The sequence below is a fragment of the Anolis carolinensis genome, chromosome 1 (genome assembly GCF_035594765.1).
Source record: "Anolis carolinensis isolate JA03-04 chromosome 1, rAnoCar3.1.pri, whole genome shotgun sequence".
NCBI classification, from domain to species: Eukaryota; Metazoa; Chordata; class Lepidosauria; order Squamata; family Dactyloidae; genus Anolis; species Anolis carolinensis.
The window spans coordinates 18,720,215-18,745,628 of NC_085841.1; the positions used below are offsets into that span (position 1 = coordinate 18,720,215).

Here is a 25,414-nt window from a genome sequence, read left to right on the forward strand (position 1 = left end):
GTTATCTGCACAGAGAAACAATTTCAAATCTATCTGAAACTGGATTGACAAGTTATGTACCTGTATGCTGAATACATGAAGGCTGTGAGTAAACCAAATATGTTACCAGTACTTTTAACAAAGTCTACTTTATTTTTGTCTCTTGAGAGCATGATATAGCAACAAGATATTTTATGGGAGAGTAGATGTTTTGGGGCACTGGAAAGAAACATTTCTGAAGAACTGCTGTTTTTGTGCATTGGCATAATCTCTGTTCCTAACAGATCAGAGACAACCAGGTTATCAGTCTAACAACTGTAAGCCATATTGCCTTGCATAAGTACATGTGGATATATAGCACTGAAGAGAAGACACTACTCAAATGTGTTTATTGGCTCTTCTCTGGAAGATCATACTTTTACAAAAGATTATGATTTTTAAATGGTTATGAGTGCCATTATTCTCCATAAGGTTATGCCTTTCCAAAAGATTATGGAGATTCTGGTTTTCCAAAAATACATGACATTTTTAATAATTTTGCACATGAAGCAAAGGTTCTGCATATTAAACTATCAGAAAGCAAATGTGTCATTCTCAGCCACCCATGTGGGCATTTTTGGATTTTGAAGTATTTTGGAATTCCAAATAAGAAATGCCCAACCTGTATTAAAATCATACTGTTATTCTGTTAAAAAAAAAAAAAAAAGCAGGCGGAAGTCTTTCGAGCAGCTTCGAGAATGTTCAGACATGTTTCCCTCAGAGAAATTAGTATGTTTTCATTATTACCTGGAATGATGTTGATCTCTGACATTTTGGTTTCAGTGGAGTGGAAGAAACAGGGCAGGGAATGCGATTGTGGCTGAATAAGCCAAGCTGGAATTCTTTCAAACTTACTTGGCCGTCTCCATCACTATCCAACTTATTAAATAATTCTTCAAGATCCTGTACAAAACACCATTTAAAAATACTGCATCACAAAGTATTAGATTGACAAACATTTTCTAAAACATTAGGAACTGAACTATTTGGTATGTCATACAAAAGAGAGGATAATAGTATGCTAATTTATCTTGCATAAGTATCAAATATCCTTAGAAGCAAAACAGTTCTGCATTCTAAGACTTTTTCCCTACCCTATCATTAAGGCATATGGTCTTTGGAGGAATCTGAGCTGCCCAAAAGAAGAAGAAAAAAACAATACAAGTAATCAAGCCTCCAAACACTGACCAAGGGAACAAAATCAGTTTATTCTCCCAAAGATTCTGGAGAGCATTGAAACAACTTCAGAGTACCAACTCCCACCAAATCATATAAGCGGAAGATGTCTCTTTGCTTCTCCAAACAGAGGGAATGTCCTTTATCCCAGACTAGCTTTGCCTCACCAGCAGAGTAGTTTGATCCATTTTGTGCTTTCAACAGCCCAACCTCAATACTAATACATTTTTATTCAAAATATATTTTTGCTTCACATTATCAGACAGGATAATGATGCCTATTCATTCCTGTGCAGCTTAAAGGTCCAGAAACCAGCCCTAGCTTTTTGCTTTACCTAAATGCTACTTTATGCATAACTACCATTTTCACATTTGAGCAAACTTTTCTGATAATACTCCAAAGCCAAATTTAGCCCACCTCTTTTCCCAGCTCTTTGAGCCCAATATTCTTACAAACAGTAGCCAGCTCTTGTTTGTTCAGGTAACCATTATTTCCAATGCCAAGGTCCTCCCAGATGTCCCGAACCTGATTCTCAGTCATGTCAAAATAGGAGATGGAGACTTTTCTTGGGCCATCATACAGGTCATCATCCCATGTACACATTTGACCTGTAAATATTAAGACTTCCATTAGTTAAATGGAATAGTACTTTATATTTAATTAACTGTCATTTCCCCAATTCTGCTCTTGTTATCTTTCAACATTCTCCAGTGGAGACTCCAGTGGCGCAATGGGTTAAACCTTTTTTGCCAGCTGAACTGCTGATCGAAAGATCGGAGGTTTGAATCCGGGGAGCGGGATGAGCTCCCGTCTGTCAGCTCCAGCTCCCCATGCGGGGACATGACAGAAGCTCCCACAGGATGGTAAAACATCAAACATCTGGGCTTCCCCTGGACAACATCTTTGCAGACGGCCAATTCTGTCACACTAGAAGCAACTTGCAATTTCTCAAGTCAATCCTGACACGGGGGGAAAAATACTCCAGTGTTTGTTTTCAAAGAAGACTGTTTGTCTTAATATTCATACCGTTTTCAAAATTTAAATTGTTCCTACCTTCTCCTTCAAACAACTCATGCTGTGCTTCTTTTGCACTTTCAGGTTCTTCATCTGATTTCAGGCTCTGAAAAAAAAACATCCAAAATTACTTATTTTATGCAATTTATGAAGCTAACCCTTAAGAAAAATACATGTACTAAAAGTAAAACATAAGGGTAGGCTTGCCAGATATTTCAAAATTGTAATGCTTCCCAATTCTTTGATAAAAATTCTGTTTTTAGCAAATGTTTCCTATACTGGTACTTCAGGTCACTGCTTCTTAAAATGTGGGTTCTGACCCCAAATGGGGTCCCTTTAGCTCAATGCTGGGGTCCCAAAAAAAAATCTGAATGTCACTTAGTGGCCAACAGGAATCTGTTGTGCACTATTTACAGTGGACTCTGAGAAGATGCTTCAGCTGTACTTCATCAAAAGGAAAATCAGCCTGTTCAGCAAGCCTTGCAAATGCTGATTTGTTATCAGTAAATGTTTGGCTTTTATACTTGTTTTATATACCTATATACAAGCAGTCCCCAACTTACAAACGAGATAGGTTCTGTTTTTAAATGTAATTCCATATAAGCTTTGAATAGAATCGGGAAGGGTTAACACCTCTGTGGTGTTTGTTTTGTTGTCTGTGCCCCTGTTCAAAAGATTTCACCTCACTTTCTGTCTCTGTGATAATTGGGATTTTGAAAAAAAAATGGTGTGTTGTGGAAAAAAGGATTGATGATAAAGCTTGAGTGGAAACACATTTTCCCCATGATAACTCTTTCAGGAGTGGATTTCTCTTCTGAGGAATAGATTTCTCTCACTTCCTGTTGTATCATCCCCGTTCTTAACTATGAGTCATTTGTAAGTGAGATGTTTGTAACCCGGAAACTGCCTATATATACCTAGGATCACATAAACATTTTTCAGTCTAAAAGGGGTCCTGAGTGGAAAAGTTAAAGAAGTCAGGCTTATGTGCAAAACATGAATGTTTGGACTCTTAAACATGTCTACTAGACCCAGGGCCCTTATATCAACATATCTAGAAGTGACATGGAATTCAAATATAGTCATCTATGTTGGATCACATGCACAAAATGAGATCCTCTAATGCAGTATCCTGAAGAATATCAGAGTGCAGAAATGAGCTTCATGAGACATTTCTCTCACAGAAGAATTCTGCTCATAGGACTGGCACAACAGATGATCTCCACCAACCCTTTCTCCCCTACCAGAGCCCTAAACCTATTCTCTAAAGAGCTGGAGGGCCTTCTGGAACACCGTCAGGGTAATGAAGGGAGCTGCAGAGGTGAGAGAAAATTGATGACTACAAATGTGACAGTGGCCACATTCAGTAGAGCTCCAATGTCTCAATAAAATCCACCCAGATTATTTTAAATAGTTGGTAGACAAGTACTTTGCCTTACCTCCACACTCTCCAGAGATGCTGAGCGCCTCAGCTGACTTTTCGATTGCTGCTCTTGTAAATACTTGGTAGTCTCCAATTTGGTGCTCTGCAATTCTGGTCGCGTCCGGCGGCCATACCATTTGGCCCCATTGATGTACTTGGGGGCAACTTCATCTGGAACAGCTAAGAATAGGAAACAACTAAAGTTATCCCTCCATATTTACGGTTTTGACATTTGCAGATTTGCTCATTTGATTAAAAGGAAACTTTAGGGACTTCGAGATTTCCTAAGATTCCTAGCTATGGGCTAATTAGTGTGCTGCAGATCTTGGTAAAGTTACTTCGAAAAATTTATTTATTACAACATTTATATCCCGCCCTTCTCACCCAACAGGGGACTCAGGGCGGCTAATTACAATGTTGCACAATGTGCAAGTAGATGTCACACAAAAGTAACTTTTCCAGGCTCTGGCTTTTGATTTAAGAGTCACAGTATGGAATGGTTTGCACTAGTTACAATAAATTGGAAGACACTACACTTCTTAAATTCAGTAACAGGGCATTTAGGAGATTCTCCAAAGCCTTCAGCATAGGTAGCTCTGCCAGTTTGGCTCCACCTTTTCTCATATACAACTGGACTCCACATTTGCAGGTTTGAATTTTGGGGTTTTATTTGTGGACTTGATTGAAATACCTCTAGAAAACTCTAGAATCTTAATCATGATTCTAATGTCAACTTTTAGCTGGAAGAACACCTCTCCAGGTACGTCTATGTCCTCCAATGTGATTCTATGGTCAACCTCTGACAGAGGTTGACCATAAAGTCATGTTGGAGGATCTAGATATTCCAAGAGAGGTGTTCTTTCAGGTAAAATAATAATAATTTTCAATTTTCTCTCTTACATAGGAGTCTTGTGCCCCTCACCTATCTGATGTGGAGCAGCCAACTGTACTATTATCATTCATTTCTAGGGCATCCTAATACAATCACTGACATGGGACAACCACGTCTGTGTGGAAACAGTACTAGCTCACTTTCAAACAACAACTTTCCTGGTTTAAACAAATACAACTTATAACATGGCCTTAAAGCAAGAGTGGGCTATTAAATTCATGCAGGCATTAATTTCTGCCTCTGAACTTCTGTGAATGCCAGTTCTGAATAGACCTGCCTTTGTGTTTCAGCAGCAAGGATGTTGTAAAAGGTAAAGTGCTGCTTCAGTTTATGATGTCTTTCATGTATTTTTCAGTTTAAAAAAATCACCACCACTCCATTTCTTTTTTACTTTTTGCCACTAGAGACTGCATGCAGTCCACAAGCCACACTTCTCCCGCTCTTGGGCTAAAGCAATGGCAAGAGCAAGCACCATAAATAAATCAGATCCTATGCAACAAAGGACATGACAGACATATGTCATATATTCTCAACTATCAGTCTATCTTGTGAAAAGGTTGATGGCGGTTTTGGGCCTAATTTATGGATTTTGTTAGGACCTCTGGACAAATTGAGGATAGAACTTGGGAGCATTTAACAAATTAATATTTTCTCTCCTATTAAAATCATGGAGATATCATACATGGGAAGGGCTGAAGTAGTGGAGCTGTTTATTTTAGAGGTTGCAACTGGGGCAAGTTGTAAATTACATCGATGGTCTTAAAATTTCTACATTTATTTGGTAATTGATAGGACATGCCACACGTTCTTAAATGTCATATCATCCCCCATATGGTCACACTGCAAATTAGATACATCTATTTATCAAATAGTGCCCAATGTAGGAATTACAATTTAAAGATTTTCCAAATAAAGGAATTGCAGTCAAAGGAACAACTACTTTAGTAACTAGTACAAAGAACAAGAGAAGATGGATGCTCTTGAAAAATAAGAGCACTGTATGACCATCACTGTTCCCTACAGTGATGGTCATACAATATTCTTTTACAATATTCTTTGAACAATATTCTTTTACCATTTTTAAGGCAGAAAAAAATATAACAGAAGGGGCTCCAATTAAACAGGCTGTGTTAGTAATACATTGATCCAGGATGCTCTTAGCACACTTAGCTTAGTGGTTAATCCACATCTTAGACAAAGTCTTAAATCAGGAAATCCAAAATAAATCTTCTTCTTCCAACTCACTCTTTTTACTCACCTGGCTCCAAATAACTGCTGTCATCATCAGAGAGACCAAGACTGATGCTTGAGGACAATACAGTCACAAAGCCCTCCTTAAATTCATCAAAGTTAACCTAATAAGAGACAGACAGAAGGAATATGTTCATTTGGGTCCAGGGCAGAAAGGAATCTCCACTCTTGCTTCCTTTCTGTCTTATGTGTGGAAGAAGGTACATAAGGAGGAAATTATGACCACCCCAAATCCTTGGTGGAATTTGGTTCTCATTTGGTCCTGCTAAAATAAGACAGCTAAATTATAAATAGGAATTATGGTAGAACACATTTGTACTTCCATTTTAAACCACAGTGATCCCTTTAAGCATTCTGCAAGACAAACAAATAACATTTTAATTATTTACATGGAGGTTAGAAGTACAACACTTTAGATGGTCTGGGGACCTCCCCTTTCTGCTTCAGGGCTCTCCAAACACCAAAAACTAGAATCTGGGTTCATAAGGACTCTACTCATACAGCAAGGGGAACATTGGAACACATGTAGTGGCCCCCACTGGCGCAGTGGATTAAACCGCTAAGCTGCCGAACTTGCTGACCGAAAGGTTGGTGGTTCGAATCCGGGGAGTGGGGTGAGCTCCTGCTATTAGCCCCATCTTCTGCCAACCTAGCATTTCGAAAACATGCAAATGTGAATAGATCAATAGGTACTGCTCCGGCAGGAAGGTAACGGTGCTCTATGTAGTCATGCTGGCCACATGACCTTGGAGGTGTCTATGGACAATGCTGGCTCTTTGGCTTAGAAATTGAGATGAACACCAACCCCCAATGTCGGATAATTCTAGACTTAACATCAGGGAAACCTTTACCTTTACCCTTTTAAAGGTTCTCTCAACTCTTTCAGCTGATAAGATCTACTCATATTCTTACTGAGCTTGTTCTTTACAGTAAGAATGTGAATGTGTTTGTTTCTGGGACTCTGTGGATGGTGAGATAATTTGGCAGACAAGAGTTGACCTTGCTTCCAGCTGCCATTGGATGAGATCTAAGGCAGAAGAGCAATTAGCTCAGTCAGTTCAAAAGTGCAGCTTTTGTTAAACACAATTTGCTTTCAGCTCCTTGCAAGTTCCATGAGCCAAAGACACGGCTGAGAAAAGGAAGGAGTCAGAGTCGAGTGATTTATGATTCTCTGCTGAAAAAATGATGCAAATACATGTGAACTATGTTAGTAAAGAAGAAAAAAGAGCAGGATGGCAAATAAAGCAAGACTAAGCTGAGATGCTTCTCTTCCCCACCTTCTCTGAGTCCAAAAATAACACATTAGAAGCTCCTATTTCTAGTTAGGGGCATGTTTGAGACCACCTTTTGTTTGTTTGTTTAAATCACTGCTTCTTAAACTGTGGATCCTGACCCCAAATGGGGTCCCTTTAGCTCAATGAAAAATTTGAAAACAGTAAAAGATTTCTGAATGCCACCCATTTACACAAATTTCTTAGCAACAACATGCAGTGTTTACAGTGGATTCTTTAAAAAATGCTTCACAGTTGTACTTTGTAAAAAGGAAAACCAGTATGTATAGCGAGCATTACAAATGCTGATTTATTATCAGTAAATGGTTGATTTTTATACCTATTTTATATACTTGGGGTTGCATAAAAATGTCTCAGGCAGAAAGGGGCAACAAGTGGAAAGGTCTGAAGAATATTCAGTTTAAATTGCAGGGTGCCTACAATTCAGGACCCAGGATGTCAAGACAACCAAGGTTAGAAATGTGTACAAAGTATATCTTGACCAAACCATTTGTTACTGGATGTTGAAATAAGAGCAAACTATGGTATGGTACTGACTAAAAATAGAAGCTATGAATCTCCTTCCATATAGAAAGGAAGGAGAGGAAAGGGTACATCTCAGCAGACTTCAAAAATATTCACTGGAGAACTATCGTACAAACTCAAATATAAGCCGACCTGAATATAAGCCGTGGCACCCAATTTTGCCACAAAAAACTGGGAAAACTTATTGACCTGAGTATAAGATGAGTGTGGGAAATGCAGCAGCTACTGGTAAATTTCAAAAATAAATAAAAATAGGTACCAATCAAATTATATTAATTGAGGCATCAGTAGGTTAAATATTTTTGAATGTTTACATAAAATTTAAGCTAATAAGACTTTAATAAGATAAGACTGTCCAACTCTGATTACCTATAACTTGAATATAAGCTGACCCAAATATAAGCCAGCCAGGACCCTCACTCAAGTATAAGTCGCGGGTGGGGTTTCAGCCCTAAAAAAGGGCTGAAAACTCAGCTTAAACTCAAGTATATATGGTATTCACAATAAAAGTCTATACCATGAACTTCCTATCTAGGTGCATGGCTGGAAGCAGCTGTGAGAAAAGAGAAAGGAAGAAGAAGTAGCAGTTTTTAAAAATGTTAAGAGAGGGAATATTACATGTGTGGGGACTTTAGAGCTACTTACCCTAGCAAAGTGATTATTTCCCAAGAGTGTTTCCAGGAGTAAAGGTAGCTGTCTTTCCAGGTGTAACTTGTGGCAAAGCTCTGTCAGCTCCTCCTTGTCCAAATACCCTGTGCCTGTGGTATCACAGCTGTCATACATGTCCTTGAGCTGAGACACATATTTGCTCTCTTCTTCACCACCCATCCCATAGTATACAGAACTCTACCTAAGAGGAGAAAAACCAAAGAAAGTAAGTCAACATTCTGAGCATTCGTGATACAGTATCCGTAGGGAAGAATATGTTCCTGGACTTCATGTAGATTGTGGATAATAGATATCACTATTAAATGAAGGTCTTCTGGCCCATTAATATCATACTAGAGGACCTAGATAGTGCCTACTTTGTCAGAAGTTGATACATGAATTGCAGGTCTCAGTCCCATAGATGCATGGGCTGTCTTATATTTGCTATTATTAACTGAGCTTTCCCTACCCTAAATGTTTATATAAAAATATCACAGATACTTTATAAAGTCAATTAACAGGTGCACGCTGTTTATGAGGATCCAATTAAAGAATCCTAAGCAACAACTGAAATCCAATGTGATGTAGTTATTTGAGTGTTGGATTAAGACACTGGGAGGCAAGAGTTCATTACTTGTGGGTGGAGGGCTGAAAACTGGCTCCCTTCCCAGGTCCCCCATATAAGGGGCAATGCATTATTTCTGCACAAGAAGCACTTTTAACAGACTGGAAGGAATAAAGAAAGAATGTTTATTTATTGCTTTAAAAAAGAGAACTATTAATATCTAACTGAGGTTCATGCAAAACATTTAACCCAACAACCAAAGAAAATGCATGTTGTAACGTGCCATTCACATACCATAGGGCAATTGAGTTTAGACAGAAACATAACATTTCAAGGGTCATCTCCGCAGATTGTTGATTTAATACAAACAAAACAACAGACGGGGAGGTGATGAGAAATGCCGAATAGACTGAAATTAATGCCACAGAACAAAGGCGTAATGATGTTAGATAAACAGTTCTGACTTGTACACACCACCTTTTAACTTCTAAAGGGGACTGCTTTCTCCCCCGCTGCTCCAACTTACTCCCCTGCTATGACAATTTGCTGATCTTTGGAATTTGTGTTGTTTTAGGTGCTTGATGTGATTGCCCAGTACGTTCCAATTCCACAGCACAGAACACATTATTACATAAGTTATGAAAGCTGATGGATCATAGATCTGCTTCTTCCCAGTCTACTGACCACCAACTCACTTGGGCTATAACTCCCTTGCACACAGCGACAAGGTCAATCATTGGATAATCATAGGATAATAGAGTTGGAGACCCCATGGGCCATCCAGTCCAGCCCTCTGCCATGCAGGAAAAGCACAATCAAGGCATCCTTGAAAGATGACCATTCAGCCTCTGCTTAAAACCCCCCAAGGAAGGTGCCTCCATCATATTCCAAGGCAGAGAGTTCCACTATTGAACAGCTCTCACAGTTAGGAAATTCTTCCTAATATTCATAATAAGGAATTATTCCAATCCAATATTTAGGGAGGGTACTAGTAACAAAGCTTACCGTAAAATATAGAAAATTAATAATTATTTCTTAAATGTATACAATAAACTCAATAGCAATTCAACATTCGTTGTTTTATATTGCATTTATATTACATAATTATATTACAATTAATATACAGGCTGAACTTCCCTTTTCTATAATTCCAAAATCAAAAAATACTCCAAATATTGTTCACTTGAGTGGCTCAGATACTGACCCCTTTGCTTTCTGATGATTCCATGTCCACATACTTTGTTTCATGTGCAAAGTTATTAAAATATAGCATACAAAATTATCTTCAGGCTATGTATATAAGATGTATATGACACATAAATTAGTTTTGTGTTCAGCCTTCAGCCCCATTTCCAAGATATCTCATTATTTACATATAGGCCAATGCAGGTGTTGCATAAATCAAAGCACTCCTTTCCCCAGATATTTTGGAGAAGGGTACTCAATTTGTATCAATATTGTATTCATGTATGATATTAAGTCTAATTTTTTTTAAAAAATAATAATTTAATCTTTCTAGTAAGCCAAGCTATTTCTACCCAGAAATCTGAAAAGAGAAAAACTATTGGGGGAAAAAACTGGAAAACACACAGTATCCGGCCACTAAACTCCTTGAAACACATCCAAGGCAGTTTTCCATTTGGTATCTGCAAGAATTTCCATCCTCAAAGAATTCTTGGCTATACAACAGCTGGCACTAATAGTAGAAGAAGAATTAATCCTACTTTTAAACCAAACCAAATCGTGCTATATAAGCCATTCTAGTGGAGAGATCCTTATCAGACATTCCTTACAGTCTCAGGCCCAAACTAGAAAAGATCAAGGGGTCTTTCCTCTCTCATCCATTTTGGCTCTCAGTTTCTAACTAAGGATTGGTTGCTTTTCATGTGAAAGGCAAACCTCTTAAGAGTCATGCAGGAACAACTGAACCAAGCTGGAAGCTGTTCACAACGTTTTCCAACCATTTGAATAGCAAATCCTTGGCCAACTTTCATGAGAGCCCACAAGAATGTCTCTTGTGTAACAGTATTCATAATCTCCAATGGCATTTGGGCTTTTTCTATTGGTTTCCCAGCAATACAAGGCAACTTTTTAGTTAATTAAGACTGGAAGTGTAACACACTGGCTGTTTTGTGTCTTCAAGTTGTTTCTGACACATGGCTCTCTGACACATGGTGATCCTATCATATTTTATTTCTTGGCAGAAATATGCCTTGCTCTGAGGCGATACTTACTCAAAATCTTGTACTGGGTCTTCTTTAGGAGAGGAAAGTGGGATGCAAATAATATAACCACAATACTGGCCAACACACATTTTGGTGCCTCAAATGTTAGCCCTGTTTCTGGGAATATCAGATCTGCTGATTCTAAAAATGGCACCAGTTTTGCCCCATCAGCACAGGATTTTGAGATACAGAACATAGGGCATCTGTCAGTTGCCATTTGCTTGCCCATAAAGAATCACAATAACCAGAACTAAGAAACAAGAGCTGGTGTGATCTATCCAATACAATTTTCTGAATCAGCCCCTAAAATAATCACAGGAACAGGATTAAAAACCAAGCCATTAAGATTTTTTGGTTGGGCTGTGATCATGATGATGATAATGATATAATGGATTTCCATAGTTGAGCAGGGATGCAAACCCTGGTCTTCTAGAGTCCCAGTCCAGCATTCAAATCCCTGCATCACTCTGGTGTAAGCCCTAATGAACGCAATGCTTCTGAGTACTGTTCCTCTATAAAACCCCAAAATGGGTCTCTGTTGGTTTTGAAAAATGACATTTATAACCATTGGGAAATCATAACCTTTTGGAAAAGTTTGATCTTTCAGAGAAGAGCCAAAAACTTATCATATGGTATACAACCAAATGTAACATGCAAGGCAATGTCTTCAGTTATTAGACTGAACCTATTATCTCTGATCTGTTAGGAAAACAGAAAATACGCCTGTGCATAAAAACAGCAGAGTTTCAGAAGTGTTTTTGAGTGCCCATTCCCCCATAACACAACTTGTTTTATATCATGCACGCAAGAGACAAAAATGAAGTAGGCTTCGGTAAAATAACATATTTGGTTTATTCACAACCTTCATGTGTTTGGCATAACACAAGTACACAGCTTATCAATCCAGTTTCAGATATGTTTACAAACAATCATCAAGCAAGTGTTTGCTCTTAGCAGTCCAAAGTCTAAGAAGGTCTGAAATGGAGTCTGAGATCTGAGCAGACTCAGATCAGATCATATGGTCTACAGCTTCTCCCACAATCTCTCAGTAAACATAAAGCAAAAGAAGCTGTATACCAAAACATACATACAAAATGGTCAGTAAACAGAGTAATAAATTAACAAATTACTAGAGGAGGCTTGAAGAAAGTTGTCATTTCTAACAGTTCAAGACAGTCTCTGAAACCATGGATCTGAGCAACTCCAACTATTTTTGGTTTGCACCATGCTCAAATTCCACAACCAGCTCATGCAGCATCATTTCTATACCACGATGTCTCCTTAACTTTGTTTGCTCCTTCCATTCATGATTGAGAGGAATGTTTGGGGCGTGCCGCAGGCAAGTTGCTGGAGAGTCTTAATGAAGCCCCAACTCTACATTTAGCACAACAGAACTATTTATATGCAAACTTCATATGGGAGCAACTGCTCCAACGTCCAGCTTCAGCCAAGCATGCAAACACCTGCCTTGTGAGCTCCCACTGTTGCTAAAGTTAATTGGGCTGGAGAGGAAAGAGGAAATAACTGAGGGTTGAGGATTAAGAAGTATTAACAAGATGGATATCAAACTCAAACCAGAAAAACAGAATTAGTAAATTATTAAGATAGACATCTATATTATAGCTACAGGTATATGCTAGAAAATATACAAAATGACATTGTGACTATGGCAAGAATTTACAAAAATACTTCTAAAACGGATAGAATTTGAACTGCAGTTAATGGAATGCTGACAGATGGGCTTTTCAGCAGATACTTCTCTTTGTGTGGCATTTATCTGCATTTGCCCAGATCAACCTCTCCTCTTATCTTGCACCCATCTTTCCGGTTTGGGATGCTTCTCAAGCCATTCAAGCTTCTAGCTATCCTCTTCCTTTCTCATTCTTGAACATATGCTTCACATCTTGCCTGACCAGGTGGCCAGAAACACTTGTCTCTTTCGGTTGTGTTTTGAAAAATCTAGTTGCATTAGTCCTGAATTGTTTTTATAATCATATTTAAGATGCTATAAAGATTATACAATTGGCCTTCCATACCCACAGATTCAACCATCCACAGATTGAAAATATTTCAAAAAGCAAAGCTTTAATTTATAATTTGATATAAGGGACCTCATTTTACTATGCTATTATATACAATGGGATTGAACATCCTTGAATTTTGGCATCCATGAGGGATCCTGGAACCAAACCAGGAAAAAGAAACAGAAAGAAAAAACAGGGGGGTTTTGCTATCAACTCTACCACTTCTTAGCTTCCCTTTCTTTCATGTGAAGGTTAAAAATAACATATTATTAATCCCTCTGTACCAATGTTGGCAGCAATCTGAGCCGGACAAATCCCACTGCCTCTGTAATAACGAACCAGATCAGTGGACCAGATTAAAATAAATCAGTTCCCAGATCATCACAGGGGAAAATGCTGTTAGATCCCTTACATGGCTGCCCAGCCGTGACATGGGATTCTGGAAAAAACTTGCTTTATATAAACATATTGGTTGGACCCTTGTATAAGTTTAACTGAGTAACCTCCTGGCTGACCTCTTTATGTCTGATGGAAACCTCATTCACTCATCTCCAAGAAACAGCGAAATTAACCTTCTTCTCTCCATACACCTTGTGCCCAATAAAGTTGTATCAAGGCAGGGAAATTACGATCATGACAAGATAATCACAGTAATGACTAACTAGCAATCATAAATACAAAATAGTTACAGTACCTAGATTTACTCATTTGTAACTGTTTCATGATGGCTGCTTATTCATGATTATGACACTATTGATATGTTCATAATAAATTTGTCAATTTTATTTTTAACTAGCTTGGGTACCTGGCTTTACCCAGGTTATTGGAAAAAGTATATTTTTTTAATTGTACAAAATGCATAAGGTTGTGGGTGAACTACAACTCACATAATGCCAGGTTAAAAACGAAAAAGTCCATCAGTACTTAAAGTTTGTTATGTTGGGCAAGTTTGCTCTAGATGCATTATCAGTGGGGTTTAGTGTGCCCTCTGGCTGTAAGGTAAACTACAACTCCCACTATGGTGAGTCAGTCCCCTCAAACCCTTCCAGTAGGCTGAGTTACTCATGGGGGTTCTGTATGCCAAGTTTGGATCAAGTGTATCATCGATGGAGGTCACAGTTTCTCTGGTTCTGGGTGAACTACAATTCCCAGAAAGGAAGGTCAGTTTCCCCCAAATCCCTTCATTAAACAGATTTCAGAATATCAGGTATGTGTGCCAAGTTTGATCCAGATCCCTCAGTGTTTGGGTTCACAGTGCTCTCTGGATGTAGGTGAACTACAACTCCTCCAAATCAATGTGAATTTTCCCCAAAAACCTCCAAAAAATTTTGGTAGTCATGTGTGCTCTGTCTGTCAAGTTAGTTCCAGGTCCATCATTGGTGGAGTTCAGAGTGCTCTTAGATTGCAAGTGAACTATACATCCCAATACCTACAATTCTTATAAATCATGGTGAATACTACCCAAACCTCTCTAGTATGTTCAGTTGCTGATCTGTTCCTCTGTTTGTTGTATGCCATATAAAAGAATAGGAAAGGGTTAAGGGAGAGGCAGTGGGCGCGATCATGCAAATTCCACACCAATGGAGATTCAGAAACACTGGGATGCCTATGGTGGAGGAAACACACAAAATCTAGGATGATATTGTCCCCGTATGAAAGCTTTCACTTGGGTGGTAGACAGTATGGCCTTTGTGGAGGACATTGGCATGGCTCTTGTACATGTTTATGGCACTCATAATAACCTAAGAAAATGGGTTCCTGACTATGACCAAAACAGTATTTTCCCACAAGCACAAAGATATATACTAACAATAGTAAATAAACCATTATATACAGACTTATTTTGAGTGAAATACACATAGTACAAAATATATAATTTTCTAAGCATAAACTTTCAGCTTGTATAAACAATATTCAGGTCAACATATTGTTTATACAAGCTGAAAGTTTGTGCTTAGAACACGCATTGTTAAAGTCAGAAACTACTTTGTTATTCAGAGCATTACCAATGTAATTATATATTTTGTACTATGTGTATTTCACTCAAAATAAGTCTGTATATAATGGTTTATTTACTATTGTTAGTATATATCTTTGTGCTTGTGGGCAAATACTGTTTTGCTGCAATGTTATTGGAGGGAGGGCCATTGGTGTCTCCTGGGTAGTGGGAGCTATAGCTGCTTGTGGAGGCAGGAGCCAGTCTGTGTAAGTGGACAACCCAGCCACACACATGCATACATATTTTCACTTTTATTATGTGTATAGATTGTTGTACAACACTTAGTTCCAAAGGATCTGTAATAGTAATGAGCTAAATCTAACTTTAGCCATAGAGCAGATTAACTGAAATTAATGGAACTTTAGCTAGCAATTACTAACAAGTCCCATTGAGTTATTACGTAACAGGTCCTATTTAGAGAGGAGTGAATTTGGATTTAGTGTAATACTTTTCCTTCTCCCCAAACCAATTATTTTGCCAATACAAACATATTAAAAAGGATTTTTAGAAATCACTTAATCAGCCTTGTTGACATATTAAAATTAACAAGAATGATTTGTATTAATGGTGTATTAAAAAGATTTGCTCTCTCAAAGATTTAAGCTCCACAAAATTGAAACATGAGTAAATGAGAACAAGTCGGCTGGCATCGCATTGACATTCATTCCCTTCTAATACTATAAAACTAGTAATAGTTTCTGGGTTCTCTCCAAAGCTTTTCAACAAAAGCCTGGTTTCTAAAATATTGCTGAGCCCCTTTTCCTTGAACTGGGCTCTAACAATGATTATGTATACGTTCCCAGATACATAGAAATTCAATGCTGGTATCTAAGAATTTGAGTTATTTTTCCAGCCTACTTTTAAGCTTGTTATCTCTCTTATATAACTAAATGGGATTTTGAGAGATGTGCTTTGACGTGTATTAGGAGTTCCAAATTCATATCTAAATTGAGGTTTAAAAAGGTAATGACAGATACTGTACAAATATATTGCAATTTTGATATACTTGAGACATGAAGTCTCTGATGCAAGTCTCAAAATTTCCAAGAAGAGCAGGAGGTTCATTTACTGAAATAGCTATTCTGCACTCTTATCTGATAGCTAAAAATAATACTAACTCTGCCCAGTTCTGTGGATAATATTGGCTTAATTGCCTCAACAGAAAATCAACTTAAATTATACTGTTTCTTTTCTCTGTGAAAAAGCTTGCACTTGTGAAATAAGGTCAAAAACACATTTTGGTTTGGGTCTCCCATACAAAATTATCAGCTGAAAATAGTCTATTAGCAAAATGTACATTGGGTTGAATCCAGACTTAATCGTGCTGAGAAAATAATTCCACTTAAGTCAGTGAAACCAAACATGGCATGATAAACATTAGTCAGTCATGACTAAATGTGGTCTTCAGGCTGAGCAAAATGTTTGCTTCTGAAACCAAAGCTCTTAATTTTCGTCTTTCCAACCATTTTTGAAACTATATCCTGGTCATAGGAATGTATGCACTGAGGAAAGGGAAACTGACTTTGGGCCCCTCCACACAGCCATACAATCCAGAATATCAAGGCAGAAAATCCCACAATATCTGCTTTGAACTGGGTTATCTGAATCCACACTGCCATATATCCCAGTTCAAAGCAAAAAAGCGGGATTTTATTCAGCTGTTTTGGAGTGGCCTTACTTGCAACTTCTGTCTTGGTTAGATTCAGATGAGGATGAAAGTTGACTTTGGTTGTTGTGTGTTTTCTGGGCTGTATGGCCATGTTCCAGAAAACAAAGTTGATAGCTGTACGCAATTTCAGTGCACCCATGACTATGGCTGCATCCTCACTGTAGAATTAATGCAGTTTAACACCACTTTAACTGCCATGGCCCAATGCCATGGAATCTTGGGGGTTGTAACTTTGTAATGTCTTTAGATTTCTCTGCCAAAAATACTGGTGTCTAACCAAACTAGAAATCCCTGGGTTCCATAGCAAGGAGCCATGGCACTTAAAGTAGTGTCAAACTGCAATAATTCTACAGTGTAGATGCATACCAATATTCATTTTGACAGAAATATTTAATGAAGCTTTGCATCAGACCCCTTGGGCCAACCATTCCATCAGTTAAACCTACCCCTGAGGTTTAGTGCAGTGACAAAAGGATGTGTCTCGGCTGTCTGGAAAGTGAGGGTACAAAACCCCAATAATGAATTAAAAACAACATGCACTTGACGAAAAAGGCTCATGCTGATGGTAGATTATGTCACATTAAAACTGGTGTGTACATGTGTGAGTCTGACATCTATCCTCCATTAGTAAAAGGCCTTCTTACAGAAGGCACTTTCACCTGATTTACATCTCTCTTTTATTCTGGCCCCACATCCATCATATTCAGTGGTGCAGGAAGAAAAGGGAGATGTAAATCAGGGGAAAGTGCCTTCTGTAAGAAGTCCTTCACCCACACTCAACAGAGTATCCAAGGCAATTCACTCTGTTATGGATATTAAGGCAAATTAATAGTACTACAATAGATTAAATTGAGAATCAGCATGTTGCAATAGTTTGGGTGTTGATTGAACTACAAATCCCTTCTTGCCCATAGGAACCCACTGAGTAGCCTTGAGCAAGACACATTATCTCAGCTTTGGAGAAAGACAATGCCAACCCTCTTCTGAACAAATCTTGCCAAGAAAACCCTCTGATATGGCCTTAAGGTCACCATAAGTCAGAAATGACTTGAAAGCACACAACAAACATACCATTCCAATATTAAAAGCCAGGAGGAAAAACATATCTACAAAACACCAAACTCATAAAACATCTCATTCCGCTTAGGAAAATGCAAACCCTTTATGCTTCTTGAGAATTAATTTTACAATGATAACCAAACACACATTTATCCCAATGTAAAACTGAAGATACACTTTAGTTTTGCACTCCCAGGGTTTGGTTTTATCACTTTAAAAAAAATCTGGCAATTTGCCCAATCAGAAACAAACTGATACTTTCTCCTTTCAGAGTAGTAGTACTACTGAATCTATGTTCCCCCCTACATAAGTTGAAGCAGTTCACAAGAAGTTGCTCTGAGGTTAAAATGGTACAAACACTATTAATAATGTGAAGTAAGTATTTGCCCTATTATTTTGTAATGGGCAGCCTACAAATCTTTCAATGTAGAAGCCCAAAAAAGTGACTAGGGTACTACCAAAACAACAACTTTGCAGAACTAGAAACTATCAAGGAGAGGAATGAATGTTCCTATAGAGTTAAAAGAGTTGTTTCAAAATTGTTTAGGATTAACCAGTTTAAATGTTATATATTGCAAGGCAAAGAAGTTCCAGAAAAGAGAGGGATAAAGTAATTTATACAGGCAGGAAGCAGCCAGGCTTTGAAGCTGCAAAACCATTAAATGCTAATCAAGTCGACTAATTGCAACATTCACACTTGCCTCCAACAGACAAGAGTTCTTTCTCCCACCCCGAACATTCCAGAGATATATAAACCCCACTTGCCAAGTTTCCAACAAACCTCACAACCTCTGAGGATGCCTGCCATAGATGTGGGAGAAACGCCAGGAGAGAATGCTTCTGGAAAACGGCCATACAACCCAGAAAACTCACAGCAACCCTGTGATTCAGGCCATGAAAGCCTTCAACAACACATTAATTTCTCGTTGTTAAGTGCCTTCAAGTTGTTCCCAATTCATGGTGACCCCAAGACAAACCTATCATAGTGTCTGGGGGACTGGGACTTGTTCAAGGCCACTCAGCGAGTTTCTATGACTGAGCAAGGACTGAGCCTTGGTCTTCAAAGTCATCGTCCAATATGGAAACTACATGGTTCCAAAAACTAATTTTGTCTTATACTTCATAGCAAAGCTTGGTAAGAATATGCACATTCCCTCCCCCTGAAAAAGGAAATCATAAAGGAAAATTTCATTCTCTAAAAACAGTATTGTAAAAATCTACCAATACATTCCCAGCACCACAACTATAGTATTTTTCCCTAGGACAGAGTTCTCTGTAACCAAACAACACTTCACTATTGGTCACTAAGGATGACTACAAGACTTCAAACCAATGTTTTATAAAACAAATGTGCCTGTTTTTAGGACAAGGCACTTCCTAAGCTCTAGAGCTGCAGAATATTAACCAGTGAGGACTAAAAGAAAGCAAGCACCGGAAATATTAAAAGAGAAGACAGTTCCAATGTCTCGCAGGCACTTTGGAAAGTTGGAAGAAAGACAGGGAAAAAAGTGTGAAGACAGCACATAACAGAAAATATAATACGATGCAGAAATACAATGCAGAAACTGGCTACAGGTGGCCCTGCTTATCCACAGATTCATCCAATGTATTTTAAGAGAAGCTTTTAAATATTTCTACAAGTCTAATGCCCTTTTAATAGTTAGCTTTTGTCCGTTTTAAATCATATCACCTCTTGAGTGTGAGATGCTTTGGGTCTCAACTCAGAGACAAAAGCAGAATAACAACAACAACAACAACAACAATCCATCACCTTGCAAGTGGAAAAGCAGAAAAAAATATAAGTAAAGTAATAAGCATGACATATATCCAAAGCTGGTTAGGGAAGCCAAGTTTGAATGGGGAAACTAGTGTTAAAGGTCTACAGCTGTGCCAAGAGAAGTGTTTAAAGAAAGGGAAAACAAGGGACGGAGAGAGCTTCTTGCACATATTATTCCAAGAAATCTTCCAGTTAAAATAAGCATGGTAGTCCCATAAAGGTGGAGTATCCTATAAGGTTCCTGCAGAGGAGCAATCCTGAACACTAAACCAAATACAGTGTCCACATAAAGTGGGGTATCCCATAGAGTCCCAGCATAGGAGTAACTCCAAACCATTAAAGGAAAGTACAGTAGTTCCATAAGGGTGGAATATCCTAGATAGGAGAAAAGTTTAACTCCTAAAGCAAGTATTGTACTCTCATGAAGGTGGGTCCTTGAACAGGAGGAACCCTGAACCCCTGAAGAAGAATAACGCTCCCATTGACGTGGTGTGTCCTAAAGGGCCCTTTTACAGGTGCAATTCTGGATGAGTAAAGAAAGTAGAGTGCTCCTGCATAGGAGCAACTCTGACCCACTAAAGCAAGTATAACACCCACATAAAAGTGAGATATTTTAAAGAGCCCCTACCTAGGAGCTACTCCAAGCCATTAAAGCAAGTACGTATAGTACTTCTATAAAGATGAGCTGTCCTATAGAGTCCCTGCATAGAAGCAATCCTGAACCACTAAAGCAAGTACAAAACTCAACATGAAGGTGAGATACTACTGCATTTTAATATATGTGTTTGTAGAACTTTTATTGAATTTTGTATGTGTTTTTACTGTGTTGTGACCTGCCTCGAGCCATGGGAGGCGGGTAAGAAATATTTATTATTATTATTATTATTATTGACAGAAATAGTACAACACAGCAAATGAGATATATATGCTGGATTTCGTATTACAAAATCAGAAGTCGAACACTTATTATTATTATTATTATTTGCATAACAACATAGCACATATGCAAATTCGGTCCAAGTGTCTGGGATACGTCTCTGAATATCGGGCTCTTCCTAAGGGCCTAGGATATTAGAGGGATTTTTGTAGAATGTGTGCAGTCCCGAGAAGTGTTGCCTTTTACAGCTTGTGGATTGACGTTCTCTCCAAATTAAGGGTTTTCCAGTGCTTTTCGAGGTTTCTTGGAATGCCTCCAAGAACACCAACCACGACTGGTACCACTGTTGTTTTCTTTTGCCATAACTGTCCAATTTCAATTTCTAAGTCCTTGTATTTTGTAATCTTTTCCAACACTTTGCCCTCTACTCTACTGTCCCCTGGTACTACAATGTCCCTGATAAAAACATGTTTCTTTTCCACAACCGTTATATTTGGTATGTGTGGCAGGTATTTTTCTGCTTGGATTTTAAAATCCCAGAGTATTTTTGCTTCTTCGTTTTCTGTGGTCTTATTATTAGGATTAGGATTATTATATCTTAAAGGGCCCATGCATAGGAGCAACCCTGAACCCTTAAAGCAAGCACAGTATTCTTGTAAAGGTGGGATATTATATTCTATATCCTATAAGTGAGCTGTCCTATAGGGTCCCTAAATAGGAGTAACCTTGCACCCCTAAAGCAAGCACAGTATCCCTGTAAAGGTGGGATATTATATACTATATCATATAAGTGGGCTGTCCTATAGGGTTTCTGCATAGGAACAACCCTGAACCCCTAAAGCAAGCATAGTATTATTGTAAAAAATATAGGTATATCCTATATTATATTCTATAGATATAGTTGTTTCTGTTGTACTGAAAACCACCCTGAGTCCCCTGAGGAAATAGGGCGGTAAATAAAGTATTATTATATTATTATCATAGGTGGGCTGTCCTATAGGGTTCCTGCATAGGAGCAACCCTGAACCCCTAAAGCAAGCACATTATTCTTGTAAATGTGGGATATTTTATACTATAGCCCAGGGGTCCTCAAACTTTTTAAGCTGAGGGCCGGTCCACAATCCTTCAGACTGTTGAGGGGCCGGATTATCATTTGAAAAAAAAATACAAACAAATTCCAATGCACACTGCACATGTCTTATTTGTAGTGCAAAAACAACAACAACAACAAGAACAATGAAAGAACAATACAATATTTAAAAATAAAAACAATTTTAACCAACATACATTTATCAGGATTTCAATGGGAAGTGTGGTCCTGCTTCTGGCCAATGAGATATTCAAGTTAATTAGGATTGTTGTTGTTGTTGTTGTTGTTGTTGTGTGCCTTCAAGTCATTTCAGACTTTGGGCAAGCCTAAGTCTAAAATTTATTTATTTATTATTTATTTATTTACTACATTTATTTCCTGCCCTTCTCACCCCAAAGGGGACTCAGAGTGGCTTACAAATTATATGTACATACAATATATTATACTATTAGCATAGCACAATATTAGCATTATATATTACTATATTGAACTATACCACTATACTGTAATATTATATGTAATATAGAATATATAATTAATATTATTATATGGTATTATTATTAGTGTTATATTGTATTACATTATAATATTATCAATATTATATGTATATACAATATATTATATTATAAAACTGAGGGCGGGGGCCAGGTAAATGACCTCGGAGGGCCGCATCCGGCCCCCGGGCCTTAGTTTGGGGACCCCTGCTATAGCCTATAGAGTCCCTACATACCGGTAGGAGCAACACTGAACCCCTAAAGCAAGCACAGTATTCTTGTAAAAGTGGCATTTTCTTTATTACAGTATATAGCTCCTATAGGTGAGCTGTCTATAGGGTCCCTGCACAGGAGCAACCCTGAAACACTAAAGCAAGCACAGTATTCCTTTAAAAGTGGCATTTTCTTTACTTTATCCTATAGGTGGGTTGTCCTATAAGGTCCCTGCGCAGAAGCAACCCTGAATCACTAAAGCAAGCACAGTATTCCTTTAAAAGTGGCATTTTCTTTACTTTATCCTATAGGTGGGTTGTCCTATAAGGTCCCTGCGCAGGAGCAACCCTGAATCACTAAAGCAAGCACAGTCTCCCTGTAAAAGTAGCATTTTCTTTACCTATAGGTGGGCTGTCCTATAGGGTCCCTGCGCAGGAGCAACCCTGAACCACTAAAGCAAGCACAGCATTCTTGTCAAGGTGGGATATTCTACACTATATCCTATAGATAGGCTATCCTATAAGGTCCCTGCACAGGAGCAACCCTGAATCCCTAAAGCAAGTACGATACTCAACATGAAGGTGAGATGCCTTAAAAATATCCTGCGCAGGAGCAACCCTGAACCCCTAAAACAAGCACAGCACTCACCTTTGCCCTCCTCCTACTTGTTGCTTTAACTCTCAGAGCAGAAACTGCAGGAGCAGCATCTCCAGGGAAGGGGAAGCCAAGCCTTGCTCCAGAGGCTCTCCTTTGTGTCCCTCCGAAGCCCAAAGCGGCGTGCTTTGCCGGGGCTTCTCCCTCCCTTCGGAGGCCCCTCCCCGGGGCTGGACCGGCTAAGCAGGCCGCCCCCGTCCTCCTCCTGGCTTGGCTCTTCTTCCTCCAGAGTCCCTGCCTGCAGCTGCACCGTGGGATTAATGCAGCTTGGCACCTCTTGAGCTGCCTTGGCTCAAGGCTATGGGGTCATGGGAAATGTAGTTTGGCGAGGCTCCAGCACTCTTGCCCAGAGCAGGCTGGAGACCTTGTGAAACTACAACTCCCATGATGCCACCGCATTGAGCCAGGACAGTTGAAGTGGTGCCAAACTGCATTCATTCTACAGTGTAAATGCACCCTCCATCAGGTGCCTTGCATCTTACTGCAACGCTGGGAAAATAGGGGAAAACCAAAAAACAGACGCTGTCAAGGGCACATCTGCAGTGACCATATCATACAGGATAACAAACTGCAGCGCAGGAACCAGGTTAAGGCCTGGGAAATGCTTAGAGCAGGGGTCCTCAAACTTGTATAGCAGACTGTGGAGACTTTATATAGCAGACTTTACAAACTTGTATCTTCAGACTGTGGAGGGGCCGAATTATCATTTGGAAAAAAAGAACAAATTCCTATGCACACTGCACATGTCTTATTTGTAGTGCAAAACAACAACAACAATGAAATACAATATTTAAAAATGAAAACAATTGCAACCAACATAAACCTATCAGGATTTCAATGGGAAGTGTGGGCCTGCTTCTGGCCAATGAGATAGTCAAGTGAATTAGGATTGTTGTTGTTGTTGTGTGCCTTCAAGTCATTTCAGACTTTGGGCGAGCCTAAGTCTAAAATTATTTATTTATTCATTTACTACATTTATTTATTACATTTATATCCCACCCCTCTCACCCCGAAGGGGACCCAGAGCAGCTGTATGCACATACAATATATTATATTATTAGCATAGCACAATATTAGCATTATATATTATTATATTGAACTATACCACTATACTGTAATATTATATGTAATATATATCATATAATTAATATTATTATATGTTATTATTAGTATTATATTGTATAACATTATATTATTATCAATATTATATGTATATACAATATATTATATTATTTGAAATGATGTAAAAATATTATGTTATAAAACTGAGGGCGGGGGCCAGGTAAATGACCCTGGAGTGCCGCATCCGGCCCCCAGGTCTTAGTTTGGGGACCTCTGGCTTAGAGAATCCCAGGTTGGAAGAGACCCCAAGGGCCATCCAGCCCAACCCCATTCTGCCATGAGGGAACACACAGTCAAAACTCTCCCAGCAGATGGCTTTCCAACCTCTGCTTATTTATTTATTGTGTCAGAAGTGAATCGAGAATACAGTTGTAATTTATTAAAATCCACAAAGTTAAAAACTTGGCATTATACTAAATGTCCTTTGACCAGCAACTGGCTACTTGTAGTGCCTCTGGTGTCGCTGTAAGAAGGTCCTCCATTGTGCATGTGGCAGGGCTCAGGCTGCATTGTAGTAAGTGGTCTGTGGTTTGCTCTTCTCCACACTCGCATGTCATGTACTCCCTTTTGTACCCCCATTTCTTAAGGTTAGCTCTGCACTTCGTGGTGCCAGAGCGCAGTATGTTCAGCGCCTTTCAAGTCACACAGTCTTGTGTGTGCCCAGGAGGGAGTTTCCCATCTGGTATCAGCCACTGATTGAGGTTCTGGGTTTTAGCCTGCCACTTTTGGACTCTCACTTGCTGAGGTGTTCCTGCGAGTATCTCTGTAGATCTTATGAAGCTATTTAATGATTTAAGGCATTGGCTTACCGGCTGATATCCGAACAGAGGATGGGCCAAAGATATCAATGCCTTGGTCCTTTCATTGTTGGCTGCTACTTCCTGGTGGATATCAGGTGATGCAATACCGGCTAAAGAGTTCTCCAGCAGCGTAAGGCATAGACATCCTGTGATAACACGGCATGTCTCATTAAAAGCCACATCCACTGTTTTAACGTGGTGAGATGTATTCCAACCTGGGCATGCGTATTCAAAGCGCATGGCCAGATGTCTTCACTGTGTCTGGTTGTGATCTCCAGGTTGTGCCAGTCAGCTTTTGTATGATATTACTTCTAACACGCACTTTTTGCTTGATATTCAAGAGGTGCTTCTTGTAAGTCAGAGCGTGAATCTCTGCTCAAAAACCTCTAAAGAAGGAGACTCCACCACCCTTCAATGTAGCATATTCCACTGCCGAACAGCTCTTACCATCAGGAAGTTTTTACTACTGTTTTAAGTGGAATCTTCCTTCCTGCAATTTTAAGCTATTGCTCTATGTTCTAGTCTCCAGAGTGGCAGAAAACAAGTTCCTCTTAGCCTTCTTTTCTCTAATTGAACATATCCAGCTCCCTAAGTTGCTCCTCATAAG

At 38.9% G+C, this 25,414-nt stretch overlaps 1 protein-coding gene across 2 annotated transcripts in view; it reads right to left on the minus strand.

Moving 5' to 3' along the window:
• The window catches only part of ninl (ninein like), a 50,535-nt gene extending 27,379 nt beyond the window's left edge, over nt 1-23,156 (minus strand). Inside the window, exons 1-7 of one of the 2 annotated variants that reach the window (XM_008102699.3) lie at nt 22,880-23,156; nt 8,237-8,441; nt 5,782-5,878; nt 3,648-3,811; nt 2,248-2,314; nt 1,612-1,802; nt 766-921 (exon numbers count right to left, since the gene is read on the minus strand). In XM_008102699.3, coding sequence (XP_008100906.2) covers nt 766-921; nt 1,612-1,802; nt 2,248-2,314; nt 3,648-3,811; nt 5,782-5,878; nt 8,237-8,419 — 858 coding nt within the window. In that variant the 5' untranslated portion in view covers nt 8,420-8,441; nt 22,880-23,156. The remainder of the gene's footprint in view (nt 1-765; nt 922-1,611; nt 1,803-2,247; nt 2,315-3,647; nt 3,812-5,781; nt 5,879-8,236; nt 8,442-22,879) is intronic. The other variant, XM_003216102.4, reaches the window with a different exon arrangement.
• Between the last annotated feature and the right edge of the window lie 2,258 nt (nt 23,157-25,414).